At 47.2% G+C, this 13,879-nt stretch overlaps 1 protein-coding gene across 1 annotated transcript in view; it reads right to left on the bottom strand.

Moving 5' to 3' along the window:
- The window catches only part of Abca4 (ATP binding cassette subfamily A member 4), a 147,251-nt gene that overhangs the window by 90,585 nt on the left and 42,787 nt on the right, over positions 1–13,879 (bottom strand). Inside the window, exon 6 of the mRNA XM_050149669.1 lies at positions 10,864–11,061. Within this exon, the coding sequence (XP_050005626.1) occupies positions 10,864–11,061 (198 nt within the window). The remainder of the gene's footprint in view (positions 1–10,863; positions 11,062–13,879) is intronic.

Genomic DNA, 13,879 nt, shown 5'->3' with positions numbered 1-13,879 from the left:
AAGTCACTTTAGTCCCTGTTTTTGCAATGGGCTGATGGGGTCGAGTTTAGTGGGTAGAAAGGGAGTAAGGATGTGAATAGGTCAAGTCACATGTCAACAAATCCTGTCACTAATCTTGTCCATCTTCTCTCCTAAAAACCATGAGAGATAAGAAGGGACACACTTTATCATCATCATCATCATCATCATCATCATCATCATCATCATCATCATCATCATCATTGAGGTTTTTATTTTCTTAAGACAAGGTCTATATAGCCCTGACTGTCATGGGACTCACTACGTAGACCAGGCTCCCCTGCCTCTGCCTCCCGAGTGCTGCGATTAAAGGCGTGCACCACCACACCCAGCTGTCTTCCATTATTTCTAATGTATCTGCCTTTCCATTAGATCAGTGGTCTGCAACCTGCGGGGCATGACCCCGCCTTGGGAGGTCACACATCAGATCTCCTACACATCAGATATTTACATTATGGATTCATTACAGTGGCAAAATGACAGCGATGAAGTAGCAACGGAAATAATGTTATGGCTGGGGTCACCACGGCTGCATTAAGGAGGGGCTGCATTAAAGGGTCGCAGCATCAAGAGGGCTGAGAACCAGCCACTGGCCTAGATGATGAACTCCTTAAACGTAGCAACAGGCTTTAGTTCTACATCTTCAGCTCGGGTACACATGACCCAAGGATACGTGTTGCATTAATGAACACAGTAAACTAATCTTGCAGTGGAGATTCTTGCAGGACAGAATCTCCTGGGTTTTAGGTTCCAGGCATGATGTCTCTGCCAGGGAAGGAGCAATCGCTTCCACTACTGGTGGCTGGGAAAGTGACACTTGAGCTGATAAAGGGGTGCAGTGATTGTGGGGATGCAGGAGGTATCTGTGCACTGAAGGGTGTGGGGAGCCTGGGATTCCAGGTGGAGCGAGGAATGCAAAGCCAGACTCGGAGAGTCAGCCTGGATCGCTAGCCAGATAAAAACAAGAGTAGGAATCTGGGGGAGAAGATGCCTGGGGCCAGGGCATGAGATGCATTTGTGTGTGTGTGTGTGTGTGTGTGTGTGTGTGTGTGTGTATCTGGTCAACACTTTCTTTTTTGATCTTGCTAATAATTGGATAATATCTACCTCACATTTGCTAAGCCCTAGTGCGCATGGTGTCCTAGCTGTGTTTTCTTTCCTAGTTCTTTTCTATAGGGATGATAAATAACAAGGAACTTGTGTTTTGGAGAAGCATTTACATCTCAGAATGATGCCTGGCTCCCAGGCAGCCCCACTCTGTATCTGTTCACCAACTTTTTAATTGATGTTGCTATAAATTATAAAATAATTTCCCCAGGGCTCACTTCTTCCTTGAATTCTTTTCCCATTATCAATCCCAATTCGTAAGACCTGTTCCTGCCAAAAGAGCCAGAAGAGGCTGCAACTTTATTTGAATGGAAGTGTGGAAACGTTTCTAGGAAAACGGGTCAGGAACCAAAATGGCAAATAATACTATGCCACACATCCCAGACTCCTGTATCACCAAGTTCTCTTAATATTTTCAATAACAAATAACTTCATGTCATAATTGAGTTTGGGACTGATAAATTGAGGTCAAGGCCAAATTAGACTTCTTAAGGAAGACTGGTTATGCAGATAGGGTTTGTGGCAGTGCGTGTCTTTGTTAATTGTGGTCCCTGATCAGTGAACCCTTACTTAAGCGATATAAGGTCCTCATCAGGGCTCCTGAGACCTCTCTGTTAAGATACTAGGCAGACAGGGGCTGGAGAGATGGTTCAGTGGTTAAGAGCACTGATTCCTCTTCCAGAGGACCCGGGTTCAATTCTCACATGACAGCTCACAGTTAACTGTCCGCAATTCTAGTTCCAGGAGACCCAACACTGTGGCAAAAACACCAATGTACATAAAATATAAAAATAAATATTTTTTAAAAAAGATTCTAGGAGGACAGGGGCAGGAGAGGTGGCTCAGCAGTTAAGAACACTACCCTTCCAAAGGTCCTGAGTTCAATTCTCAGCAACCACATGGTGGCTCACAACCATCTGTAATGAGATCTGGTCCCCTCTTCTGGCCTACAGGCCTACATGTAGGCAAAACACTGTATACATAAATAAATAAATCTCTATTTAAACAAAAGATTCTAGGAGGACAAAATACATTCCTTTCCCTTAGAATATGCAATCTGTGTACCAGTGTAAAATAAAAGCATTATCAGCTCCCTAAACATGCTGATGATATTTATTGACTCAGTAGCAGTAACTCCACCAGCACATGGTTGATGGGGTTTTCCTAACCCAAAGGAGCCAATCTGGAAACAATATTCATCTCTAAGTTGAAGATATACTCAACACACGAGTAGTTAGGTAGCATCAGATTAAAAAAATGCCGTTATGAGAATAACATGGTTTCTGGGAGCCACCGAACGATTCTGAAGTTAGGGGTGGGTAGCCTGTCTTGAAAGCATCTAGACCAGAAGCTAAGGGCAAGTGAAGCCATGGACAGACAGCCCCAGGCTGTTAGGTTCCTTTCCCAGCAGCTGCAACAGGAAGCCCAGATTTATCCGGGAGGGAAGTTGTTGCTGGGCAACTGGAAGACTGTGGATTTAAAGCGTGTTTGTTGCAGCCTGACAGTTGTTAAGCATGGGATAAAAAGAGAGGAAGCTGCTTTGGTGCTAAGGGGGCAACCAGGAGAGGCGCCCTGCGTGCTAGGAAATGCGTCATGAGTGGAGAATTCGGACTCAGTCACAGGAGGGTGGGGGACATGCCAAACTGTCTCTACTGGGAGAGGTCATCCAGACGTGCCGTCTCCCGGCACTGGAAGGAATGGTGTCTAAAGGTCTGAGGCAGAGGGTGGGCTCTGGGGTACGCGAACAGACAAGTTAGGGAACTTCGTCGTTACACATCAGAAACTAGGCCTCGTCCCCTCCTGATGACTTCTGACTTCTATCCTAGTGTCTGTTTCTGAGGAAAGCAGAGCTGAGCTTGGAACCCAGGGGGCCGTGAAAGGTCATTTTGTGAGACAGAGCTTCCTTTGGAGTCAGAGGAAGGAGCGGAGGGACCACTGTGGAGCAGATTGTATTATCTTCTGCCACCTTCCCATTCTGTGTGTGTGTGCATGCATGTATGTATGTACAGGCCAGAGCACAACCTCAGGGGTCATTCCTCAGGCACCCTTTCATTAATTAATTAGTTAATTAATTAATTTTAGAATTTGAGACAGGGTCTTGAACCGGTTTGGAGCTTGCTAAGTATGCTAAGCTGTCTGGCCAGGGAGCCCTAGGAATACACTTTTCTCTGTCTCCCTAGTGCAGGGATTTATAAGCATGCATCATCATATCTGGCTCTTTTACACAGGTTCTAGGTATAGAACACAAAAGCCTTCATATTTGTGGGCTAAACACATCACTGACTGACCTAGCTCCGCAGCCCATGACTTCACTGTGGTATAAGCAAAATGTGTTTGGTTTCAGAGTATATTTCCTAATTTTTCTCTAATACAAATTTCATCCAACCTACATGAATAAGAAAGGGTTCTCTATAAACAACAGCAAGTTGGGTGTCAACCCATAGCCAGAAATCAGTCTCTGGGCCACTAGAGGATGCTTGTGTGTGCCAGCAGGTTGCCACAGTCAAGAGCCAATGCTGAGGCATTCTGAAAAGAGCCAAGGTCAAATGCCAGTGACCAGCATAGCTTTTTACAACCATGCCTCTACCCAGGAGAGAGACACACCTGGCTGGGGCTGAGGCCAGGCTGCAGGCAACAGGGCAGGGTCCTGGGAGTCAGCCAGAGGGAGGCTGCCTTGGTGCTGAGATGCTCATGACACAGGTAAAAACTGTCCTGGACCCCAGATGGAAGGGTCACATCTGCTGGGATTATCTATCTGTCACTCCTGATATGGGGTCTACCTTATGACTGAATTCTGTTGGCATTCTAATTTTGTAAAATGGAAGTGAGTTTTCTGCCTCGTGCAGCTGGGTTTTAACTGTAAGTCCCTCCTGTGCCCAAACAGACAGTGTCACTACCCTCGGTGTCTGCCCAGTCTGAGCCGTGACGCGTGCATGTCGGGTAGTCCTGTCACTGTCCTGAGGGATCTTGGCCGGTGTGTAATAGATTCGGTGTGCATATGCATCCATGTAAGTGCTTCTGGGAGAAACAGACTTCTGTCTTCCATGTTCCCATTTCAAATTTTAGCATGCCTTTAACTCTTGGGAACAACATCACCTTTGTTTTGCATATGAGACCCATTGGGGGTATTTTTGTATTAGTGGTAGGTAGGAAGACATTTTAACCTGGGGTCTGGCTTCAGTGGCTCCATGAGTCCCCACGCCTTCATCTGTGGGAGCTTACATTCCCTAGGGAAAGGCTTAGAGCTGGTCTCAGATTCCCAAACACGATCCTAATCCATAAAAACAGTTCAGAGTCTCTTCTGTGCAGAACGATGAAGTATCAGGAGCCAAACTCCTGAGAGTCAATCTACACTGGAGAAAACCTGTTATCTAACATGTGGGTAACACATATTGCGAGTACATGACCTATAATGACTGAACACAGGCAGGGACGCCAGGCCCGTCGTCTGAACTAGCACCCTTCCCAGGGGCTGGCTTCTGTCCCGGGTCACTTTATCTTTGACCAGTCACGAATTCTTTCTTCCTCAATCGATAAAGTTGCATCTGGCCTGTCAAGAAAACAAGTTCTAGCCTACTGTATACAGCTGGAGCCTAGAAGAAATCAAGACAGAGCAGTGATGAAACAATCAGCCGTGTGTGTGTGTGTGTGTGTGTGTGTGTGTGTGTGTGTTTAAAAAAAAGCAAAAAAGCCTCTGTTCTTCTCTATTGAAATCTGTTTGCCGAGGGGACTCCCCAATAACCACTGATTTGGTAGATGTAGACAAACGCTGTAAACCAGATACACCTAGTGTGACTTCATGGTTTTAAAACCCCATTTCTGGATGAGTTTTGTTTCTGCCTGCCACCACCCCCTCCCCCCCACAGTTGCCTGCACTGTGCTTCGATTTCTTTCTTCCTAAAATAGTAGACAGTTATAGGAACACAGCAGTGTGTGGAGGGGATCATGGAGGTAAAGTCACTCAATGAGACGTTACTGTAAAACCCAGGAGACATGGGGTTTTCTCAGAGAATTGCAGGTAGCAAAAAGCCACTTGAAAATTGGAACACTTAGTTGAAATTTAACAAACTGCAGCCAGTGACCCCAGGGAGCAGAAAGCAGGGCCAGCTCTCACCAGGGGCTAGGCAGTCCACCCCTGTTTATTCCCGGTGACTCAGGAATTCAGCGAGCAGAGCCAAGAGTGAAGCGGACACCGACAGGAGCATGTGGTCAGGACCCCCAAGACTGGGTCTTTTCTTCTCAGGAACGTAGTGTTCAGCCAGGACACAGTCACAGGGACGCGAGTACAATGGAGTCAGAAAAGTCACAGCGGCAGGGAGGACGAGGGAGAGGGGAGAAAAAGCCAAACTGTGCTACAGCAGGAACATTTACAGAGGGGAAACTGTGAACCCCAAAGCCAGCTTTCCTCCTCCGCACACAGCCATGGAGAAGGGGGAAGGGAGGAAACTCAGACTTCCCGGCCCGCCAGCCGAATGGCAGGTCTTAGTGCCCACCTCAGTTCCACAAATAAACATTCAAAGCTGCCGGGACAGACTTGCTTCTCAGCAAGATTTCAAAGCAGCGCATCAGAGCGGGAGAGAAAGGAAGGCTGGGGGTTGGGGGCCAGAAAACGGGATGAATGTAGGAGAGACGGAAGGGGCATGCGCAACCTGGGCCAGATCAGATGGGAAAGCACCCAACCCCTCACCCGAAACTGACTGAAGTACTAAAGTGACGCGGGAGGTTTTTTTTTTTTTTTTTTTTTTTTAATGAGGTGCGAACATTTCAGGTATGCTGGCAGTAACGATGCCCTGGGCCCGGCTCAGCTCTGAGCTTTTGGGTTTCAAGTTGCCAGCTGTTAGCCTGAAAAAGCCCCAGGTGAAGATGAAGAAAGTCTTCAGGCTTCGGAGTTGGGGGTGAAACCTAGAGAGGCTGCTACACCTTGGAGAAAATCCAACCCCCTGATTTGTTGTGTGCTTCCTCGCCCACCTAGGTCACCAGCCATGTGTGCGTACATGGGTTCATGAAAGAGAACGTGTGCAAACTGTGTGTGTGTGTGTGTGTGTGTGTGTGAGAGAGAGAGAGAGAGAGAGAGAGAGAGAGAGACTCTGGGAGTGGGTCGGGTGGAGAACTGCATTCGAATTATTTGAAGATGACAACATTTAGTTCTGACCTCCAAAGGACAGAGGAAAAACACAGCTGGTCCCAGTTGGTGCTAACTCCCACTAGGTTCCCTTGGCTCCGCAGATTCCCAGGTCTGGAGGTTGCTCCCACCCTCCCCCACCCTTGCTCTGTACCCAGCAGGGGCAGGTGCCTTCACAGTGGTTTACTGAAATTTTTCCTCTTTCTTTGTTAATGAGAACTGACTTGGCATTTAATAAAACCTTATTTATATAAGGGCTACGTGTGCACAAGAAACAGGCCAGCAAAGGGGCCGGCCCAGCACTCCCACGCCAGAACGACAGTGGCCGGGCGCCAACCAGCTGCAATAACAGCCAGGCCACAGAGGCTAGCCATGCTCCTCCAGGGGGCCGCTGGGGGCTGCCCAGGCCACCCTGTGCCTGCCTGGGGATCATTTTCCTAAAACCACTCCCAGGATGGGTACAGGAAGCAATGAAAGCCAAATCTCATTTAATGCTTGCTATTTCTTTTAAGTTTTTTATTAGTAATTTATTTGCTTTTAATGTTTAGCTGCCCTGGTCATTTGTCCCGGGAAAGGCACACTTCAAGGGCACCAGATGACTACCGAGGTGTTTGCTCTCTGCTAGGAGGTCACGTGCTCTGTTTCAGTCAGTTCATTCCTCACTAGGGCCAGAGCAGGGATGAGGAGAACGGCGGCCAGTGAGCAAGGAGGTCTTTGAGGCGGCCTGATGCTGCCCACTTGGGTGTGCTCCTTTGGCCTCTGCAGCTCTCTTTAAGAGAAAGAGCAGACGGAACATCTCTACAGCGCTCTGTTCCTGAAACCCAGAGGTGTTTGGGGTACGAGGATTACTGTTTGGTCTACAGAAACCGAGATTGTAAAGTCAAACTCTTTTGTTCAAGGTTAATAATTTTTGACCCTGGCCAGACTTTGGAATTATCTGGGAAGCTCTGGAAAATACTGAAGCATGCAGGTTGTACCCTGTGCTAACTGACTCAGGATCTCTGGGCTCGGAGTCGGGGGCTAGTTTGAGATGGTTGCCTTTAGTCTAGGCAGGCCTTAAACACCTCACGTAGCCAAGGGTGACCTTAGACCTCTAACCCTCTTACCTTCACCTCCCCGAACACTGGGATTATTGGTGTACCCTACCATGGCCAGTTTTATGCCATGCTGGGAATCAAACCAGGGGCCTAATTAGGCATGTCAGCTGAGAACTCTACAACTGAACCACATGTGTAGCTGTTGAAGCCTTCCCAGTGGTTCAACGTACAGCTAGGCCAAGGACTGCTGTTCTCAGGGGCAAATACTTCATAGCTGGGCTTTCTAAGATGAGCGGCCATGAATAGGTTTGTTGGGTTGTTTGTGGGTCAAGAATAGGAGGCTCAATGTTGGCACCGTAGCCTCAGCCCAGCGCCTGTCCCCTGTAGGTACCTGTTGCAGCCATGGGCAGAGGGTAAACGGGTCCCTTGGGTCCATCTGAGTCAGTGAGGGAAACTGGTGAAACTTCTCATTTCCAAACTTAATATAGGGCAGAATGAAGACTTCCTGGTCTTTCTCGTTTGATAAGTAAACACTCAGGTCAGTGGCCCCAGCTTGGGGTCAATTACAGCTTGCATCTTGAGTGTCACACAAAGGCCCGTCTGTTAAAGGCATGGTCTCCATCTTGACACTAGTGGGAGGGACAGGGCCTAGCGGGAGGTCTTTAGGCTACTGGGAGGTCTGGCATGGAAGGGGAGAGTGGGAACCCCAAGCCCTTCCCCGTGTTCTCCTGTGCTTCCTGGCCAAGAAATGAGTGGGTTGTTACAACGTGTGTTCTGCTGCAATAAACGGCCTCAATACAGGACCAAAGTGATGAGGTCCATTAGCAACAGACTGGAGTCTCTGAAACTGTGAGCCAAGGGGGAACCCTTTCTCTGTGTGATTGAGGTACGTGTTACGGTAATGCAGAACTAACAGAAGGTCTAGTCACTAAAGGATAATTTTAACCAGATGCAAAATCTTATCTGGCTGTACCCAGGACGAGCTGAATTGAAGACCACACCCCAGCGTAGAACAAGTGTTGCCTTGTAGTCTGCTGTAGGACAGAGATGTTCAGGCCACAGGCTCTTAATTCTCCCCACAGTGTGGGATCCTAGACATTTTGTGATAACTCTTTGGGTCCTGACACCTTTTATGTACTTTGGAGACCCACCCTCAATGAGCTGGGAAAATTACAGAATAACATCCAAGGGAAACTCAAAATAAACTCTGCCAGAAACAATAAGGCCTATTTTATTTTAACTCTGTTACAGGAAGGGCCCGCTTGTTCATCCCAGACATCTGGCTAGCTTAGCCCCAAAATAACCACACAGAAATTGTATTAATTAAAACACTGCTTGGCCCATTTGCTCTAGCCTCTTGTTGGCTAACTCACACATCTTGATCTAACCCAGTTCTATTAATCTGTATGTTGCCACAGGGCAGTGGCTTACCAGGAAAGATTCAGAATGTCTGACTCTGGTGGCTCCATGGTGGCTCTCTCTGTCTCTGCTTTCTTCCTCCCAGCATTCAGTTATCTCCCCCCCCCCACCTACCTAAGTTCTGCCCTATCAAAAGGCCAAGGCAGTTTCTTTATTCATTAACCAATGAAAGCAACACATAAACAGAAGAACTTCCTATATCATGACTCATTGTAGATAATTCATCTGGCTTTTTTTCTTCTCCTTTCTTTCTTCCCTTTTCTGTGTATCCCGCCCCCCGACCCCAAGACAAGGTCTCTTGCATCCTAGGCTAGCTGAAGATGACTATGGACATTTGGAATTCCTGCTCCCACCTCCAGAGTGCTGGGATTACAGATGTTTACATGTGCTAAGGATCCAGTCCTGGCTTTGTGCATGGAAGGCAAGTACTCTTATCAACTTGGCAACAACCCTGTCTCAATCTAAAAGACAAGCTGAGAACAAGAGAGACCAAGAACAAGAGAGACAGAGAGAGAGAGAGTGAGGAGTGAGAAAGAGAGAGAGAGAGAGAGAGAGAGAGAGAGAGAGAGAGAGAGACTTTAATGGGATTTGAGAAAGCCACCATAAAGACAGACAAAATGTGAACTCTGAAATCAATAACTAATTCCAGAATATCTCAAAAATAAACTTAGTGATTCACATTCCTCATGGCACAGTTCCAGAAATTAAAATATAGGCCAAAAGAAATACATAATTAGGCGCTAAAAGCAGTCCATCTTTTCCAAAGGACTCTAATGAATATTCCTAAAAGTGTGGCCTCTGGGGACCCCCATCAAAATCTCCTGAGCAATGATGCAGCTCCCTACCAGCAAGACTGGAGGCTTGGACTTGCATGTTTCAGCAACCTTTGATGACATCATGCATCCTAAAGTTTGACCCCTCTGTGCCCCACCACATCCTTCCAGCAAGGGAGGAGGAGACCCTCATGGGCTCTGGGAGTCTGGACTACAGTTCTAGAGCAGAAATCTGGGTTTAGTGATCCAGTCTTTCCAAAATGTCAAGATTACAAATTTCCTATTTTTTTTTTTCTATCTACAAAGAGCATCTGTGGGGGCAAGTACAGGTCCATAGGAAGGAAGTCGACCCACCCATTCGCTGACATTTATGAATGCTTTGCACAGTTTTTTTTCTCTATCTTTTCCTATTATTTTAGACATAAGATGTGTCCAACCTGTGGCTCACGGGGGGCAGGTTCTCCAAGACAGCTATGAAGGACCTCCAATACACCTGCAGATGACAATGCCATGTCACTGTGTCTAGAAACCCTTGGAAGCAACATCCTTGTTGTACACATGAACATGAGGACCAGGGTGAAGTCAGTGTCTTGTCTGTAACCATGGGCAAGGAATTCCCTGGTCTACAGGAGATGGAGAACATGCTTCACAGCTGGACAGACACCTCCCACATCGCATGCTGAGGGGTGAACCAATGTGGGATATATATCTGTATACTGTAAATATGCTTTACTGCCACTGGATAATAAAGAAGCTGCTTTCAGCCAATGGCTTAACAGAATATAGCAAGGCTGGAAAAGATATATATAGAGAGTAGGTGGAGTCAGAGAGAAACCAGGTAGCTGCCAGACGAGAAAGATGCGAGCTGTTAGCTGGAATCTTGCTGGTAGGCCATGAGCCTCATGGTAAAATATAAAATAATAGGAATGGGTTAATTTAAGATGTAGGAGCTTGCTAGGAATACACTAGAGTCATTGGCCAAGCCGTGTTGCAATTCATACAGTTTCTATGTGAATATTATTAATTCTGGCCAGGGTGGCCAGGAACGAATGAACAGCCTCCGTCTACAAATGGGCACCACAAGAGCTAGCTAGTAATATGCTTACACCATTGGCCAAACAGTATTGCAACAACATAGTTTCTGAGTGGTTATTTGGGTCTGAATGACTGGGAGATGAACCAACACCCTCCAACAAAAGTGAACTTATCTCCTTCCCCTTGCTACTGTTCTAGAAGGACGGTTGTTTTCTCTTGGGTGCTAGGATTTTGGAGCATCCCCAAGGTTTGTCATAGCGTCAAGCTCACACCTTCTCCAGTGCCAGTTCCCCGGTGGCCTGCTTGCTCCCAGAATCCTCTACAAGTTGGGAGCACGTAACCCTTTTCTTACCACACGGAAGAGTTTGAAGAAGTCCACGTTGGCATACAGAGTGTCTTCCATCCACTGCAGAGTCATCTGGGAGAGGGGGCACAGGGCATCCCGCACGGTCTGTGCCCCCCAACGCTGGCTGAAGATGATGAAACGCTGCAAGAGGGCCTCACTGCAGGCAATGTTCTTCAGTTCCAAGTCTGGGACTCCATAGGCAAACTGTAGGGAGGAGAAAAGATGCTGGGAAACTCCTTGTAGGGAAATATTACCACCCTCCTGAGCAAAGATGCCGCATCCCGACCCACAGGCCAATCACATTTCACGACAAATAGGAAGGGCAGATATGTCTGCTGGCTAGTTGGTTTAAAACACACAGACTAGCCAGGCCATGGTGGCACGCGCCTTTAATCTCAGCACTTGGAAGGCAAAGGCAGCCTAATCCTTGAATTCGAGGCCAACCTGGTCTACAGAGTTCCAGGACAACCAGGGCTACACAGAGAAACCCTGTCTTGAAAAAATCAAAAACAAAACAAAAAGACACAGAGATTATTTGAATCCTCCGGGTGGGTTTAACGTCACACAGGGACTTGGAAGTGTGAGAAGGCAGAAGAAACAGGACCAGAGTGCTATGGCGGGCGGGAGAAAGCCTTGACAGGCCACTTCTCGTCTTGCAAGTGGAGGGGACCTCATCTAAGGAATGTGCGCTATCTGTAGAAGATGGGCAGGGTGAGAAAACAGGCTTTCCTTCAGACAGCCCGGTAGAAAATGTGACTTAATGGCCCCTTGACATTCAGACTTCTGACCTCGAGAATCATAAGATAATAAAACTGTGCTGTCCTAAGCCTTTAAGTCTGTGATCATTTGTAACAGCGGTAATAAAAATCCAAACCCTCCCTCAAACCTCGCTTTATGAGAAAACTTTTCCAAATCGAGAGATCACTTTGAAAGGGATGCTAAAGTGCCATCGAGACCGTCTCCCAGTGGCGGAAGTGGAGGAGCGGTGAAAACACATTTATAACGACCTTGGCCAGCTTCCTCTCCTCACTAGATTTACCGCGTAAGAATATCAGATGCCCAGCTCAGTTTGGTTTTGTTATTGCTTTTTATTTGCTTGATTATTTGAGGCAGAGTCTCGCTCTAACCCAGGCTGACCTGAACTCACTCTGTAGCCTAGGCAATTTTTCTATTTCAGTATCCTGACATTACAGGAGTAAGCCACCTTACCCGGCACAGATAAAATTAATTTGAATTTCAAATAAAGAACAAATAACTTTTTGTTTGTCTCAAATCATTCCCAAAGGGAGCATAATTATGCTGAAATTTTTCTTTATGTTTATCTGAAATTCAGAATCAAATATATAACCTGCATTTTACCACAGCCCTAGGCCTAGGCAGCCCACATCCCACACCTCCTAGAAGCTCACAGACAATGACTTGGAACATCACAGCTATGGTGGCCTCCATGGCTCAGACAGAAAAGAAGAGGTCCCAACCCTGGCCTGGGCCTCTTGGTTGCCTGGAGTGTTCCCGAGCATCCTAGACTTCCAGGCTCTGTACCATGAATAAATTCATAAGACTGGGCCCTGAAGACACCAGGAGGCTTTCAGTCACACAGATCTCCACACTGGCAGACAGAACAGACATGGGCTCTCTTATTCCCGTGGAAATGTTGAGACCACACTGGTCCCTCCATGAGGTGCAGGCTGATAGTGGATCAGCTGTAGAGTCAGTCTCAGGGTCTGTAGTGGGGGCATCCCCACAGATCATTCTGCCTTTGCCCCACCTCACTTCGGATCCCTGGGTAAAATCCCATCCTCTCTAACCAGAGGCTGAAACCCTTCTCTTATGTTTGTTTGTCTGATCCTCTCACATTCCGAGGAGGGAACTGAAGGAACAGGGACCAGACAACAACAAACAGAAGAATTAGCTCATGTCTTAGTTTGCTTTTAACGGTTGCGATAGGAAACCATGACCAAAAGCATCCTGGGGAGGGAAAGGTTTATTTGATTTTATAGTTTACAGTCCGTCATGAGAGGAAGTCAGGCCAGGAACTCGAGGCAGGAAGTTGGAGAGGGGAAATGAAGCAGAGGCCATGGAGCAGTGCCACTTACTAGCTTGTTCTATAGCTTGTTCAGCTTGCTTTCCTATACACCCCAGGACCACCGGCCCAAGATGACATTGCCCACAGTAGACAGGGCCCTTCCACATCAATCAGCAATGAAGAAAACGCTCCACAGACTTTCTTACACGCCAATATGACAGGGACTGTCTAAGTTAGGGTTACTACTGCTTGATAAAACACCGTGATGAAAGTGACTTGGGGAGGAAAGGGAAGGATTTGTTTGGCTTACACTTCCACATCACAGTCCATTATAGAAGAAGTCAGGACAGGAGTTCAAACAGAGCTGGAACCTGGAGGCAGGAACTGATGCAAGGGCCATGCTGCTTACTGACTTGCTCTTCATGGCTCGCTCAGCCTGCTCTCTTAGAACCCAACACCCACAATAGGCTGGGCCCTCCTCCATTGATAAATAATTTTAAAAAATGCCCTACACAGAACAGCTAACAAATAGGGTTGCCGCAAAGCTCCCCCTCACTCAATTCTCTCAACGTCATTCACTGGACTCCTAGTGTTCAGGGACCAGGATAGTGACCGGAGCTTTAGAGGTGAGTAATACAGGCACTTCCGTCCTCTGAAGAGCTCCCTAACTAGCTGGAAATATGGGCATTTTGATAGCTTAAGTATACGATCAAATAAAGCAAAGCTAGACCACCAAAGGAGAATCAGAAACGTCAGTCAGGGCTGAGATAAAGCACAGTGACAGAATACCCACGAAGTTGTGTGGCACTCTGGGTTCAAACCTAATATAGAAGAAAGACAGAGAGAAACAGAGGGGGAGGGGAGAGAAAGTAGGGAAGAGAGAGCAAGACGATAGCCCATGATAGTTTCTAAAATTTACAGGGCATGGTGTGCATGTCTGGCCTATAATTCCAGCACTCAGGAGGTGGAGGCAGAAAGATCAGACTTTCAAGGTCA

The sequence above is a fragment of the Alexandromys fortis genome, unplaced genomic scaffold (assembly GCF_014885135.2).
Source record: "Alexandromys fortis isolate MF-2015 unplaced genomic scaffold, M_Fortis_MF-2015_v1.1 scaffold_19, whole genome shotgun sequence".
NCBI lineage: Eukaryota > Metazoa > Chordata > Mammalia > Rodentia > Cricetidae > Alexandromys > Alexandromys fortis.
This window is presented reverse-complemented; position numbering and strand designations above follow the sequence as displayed.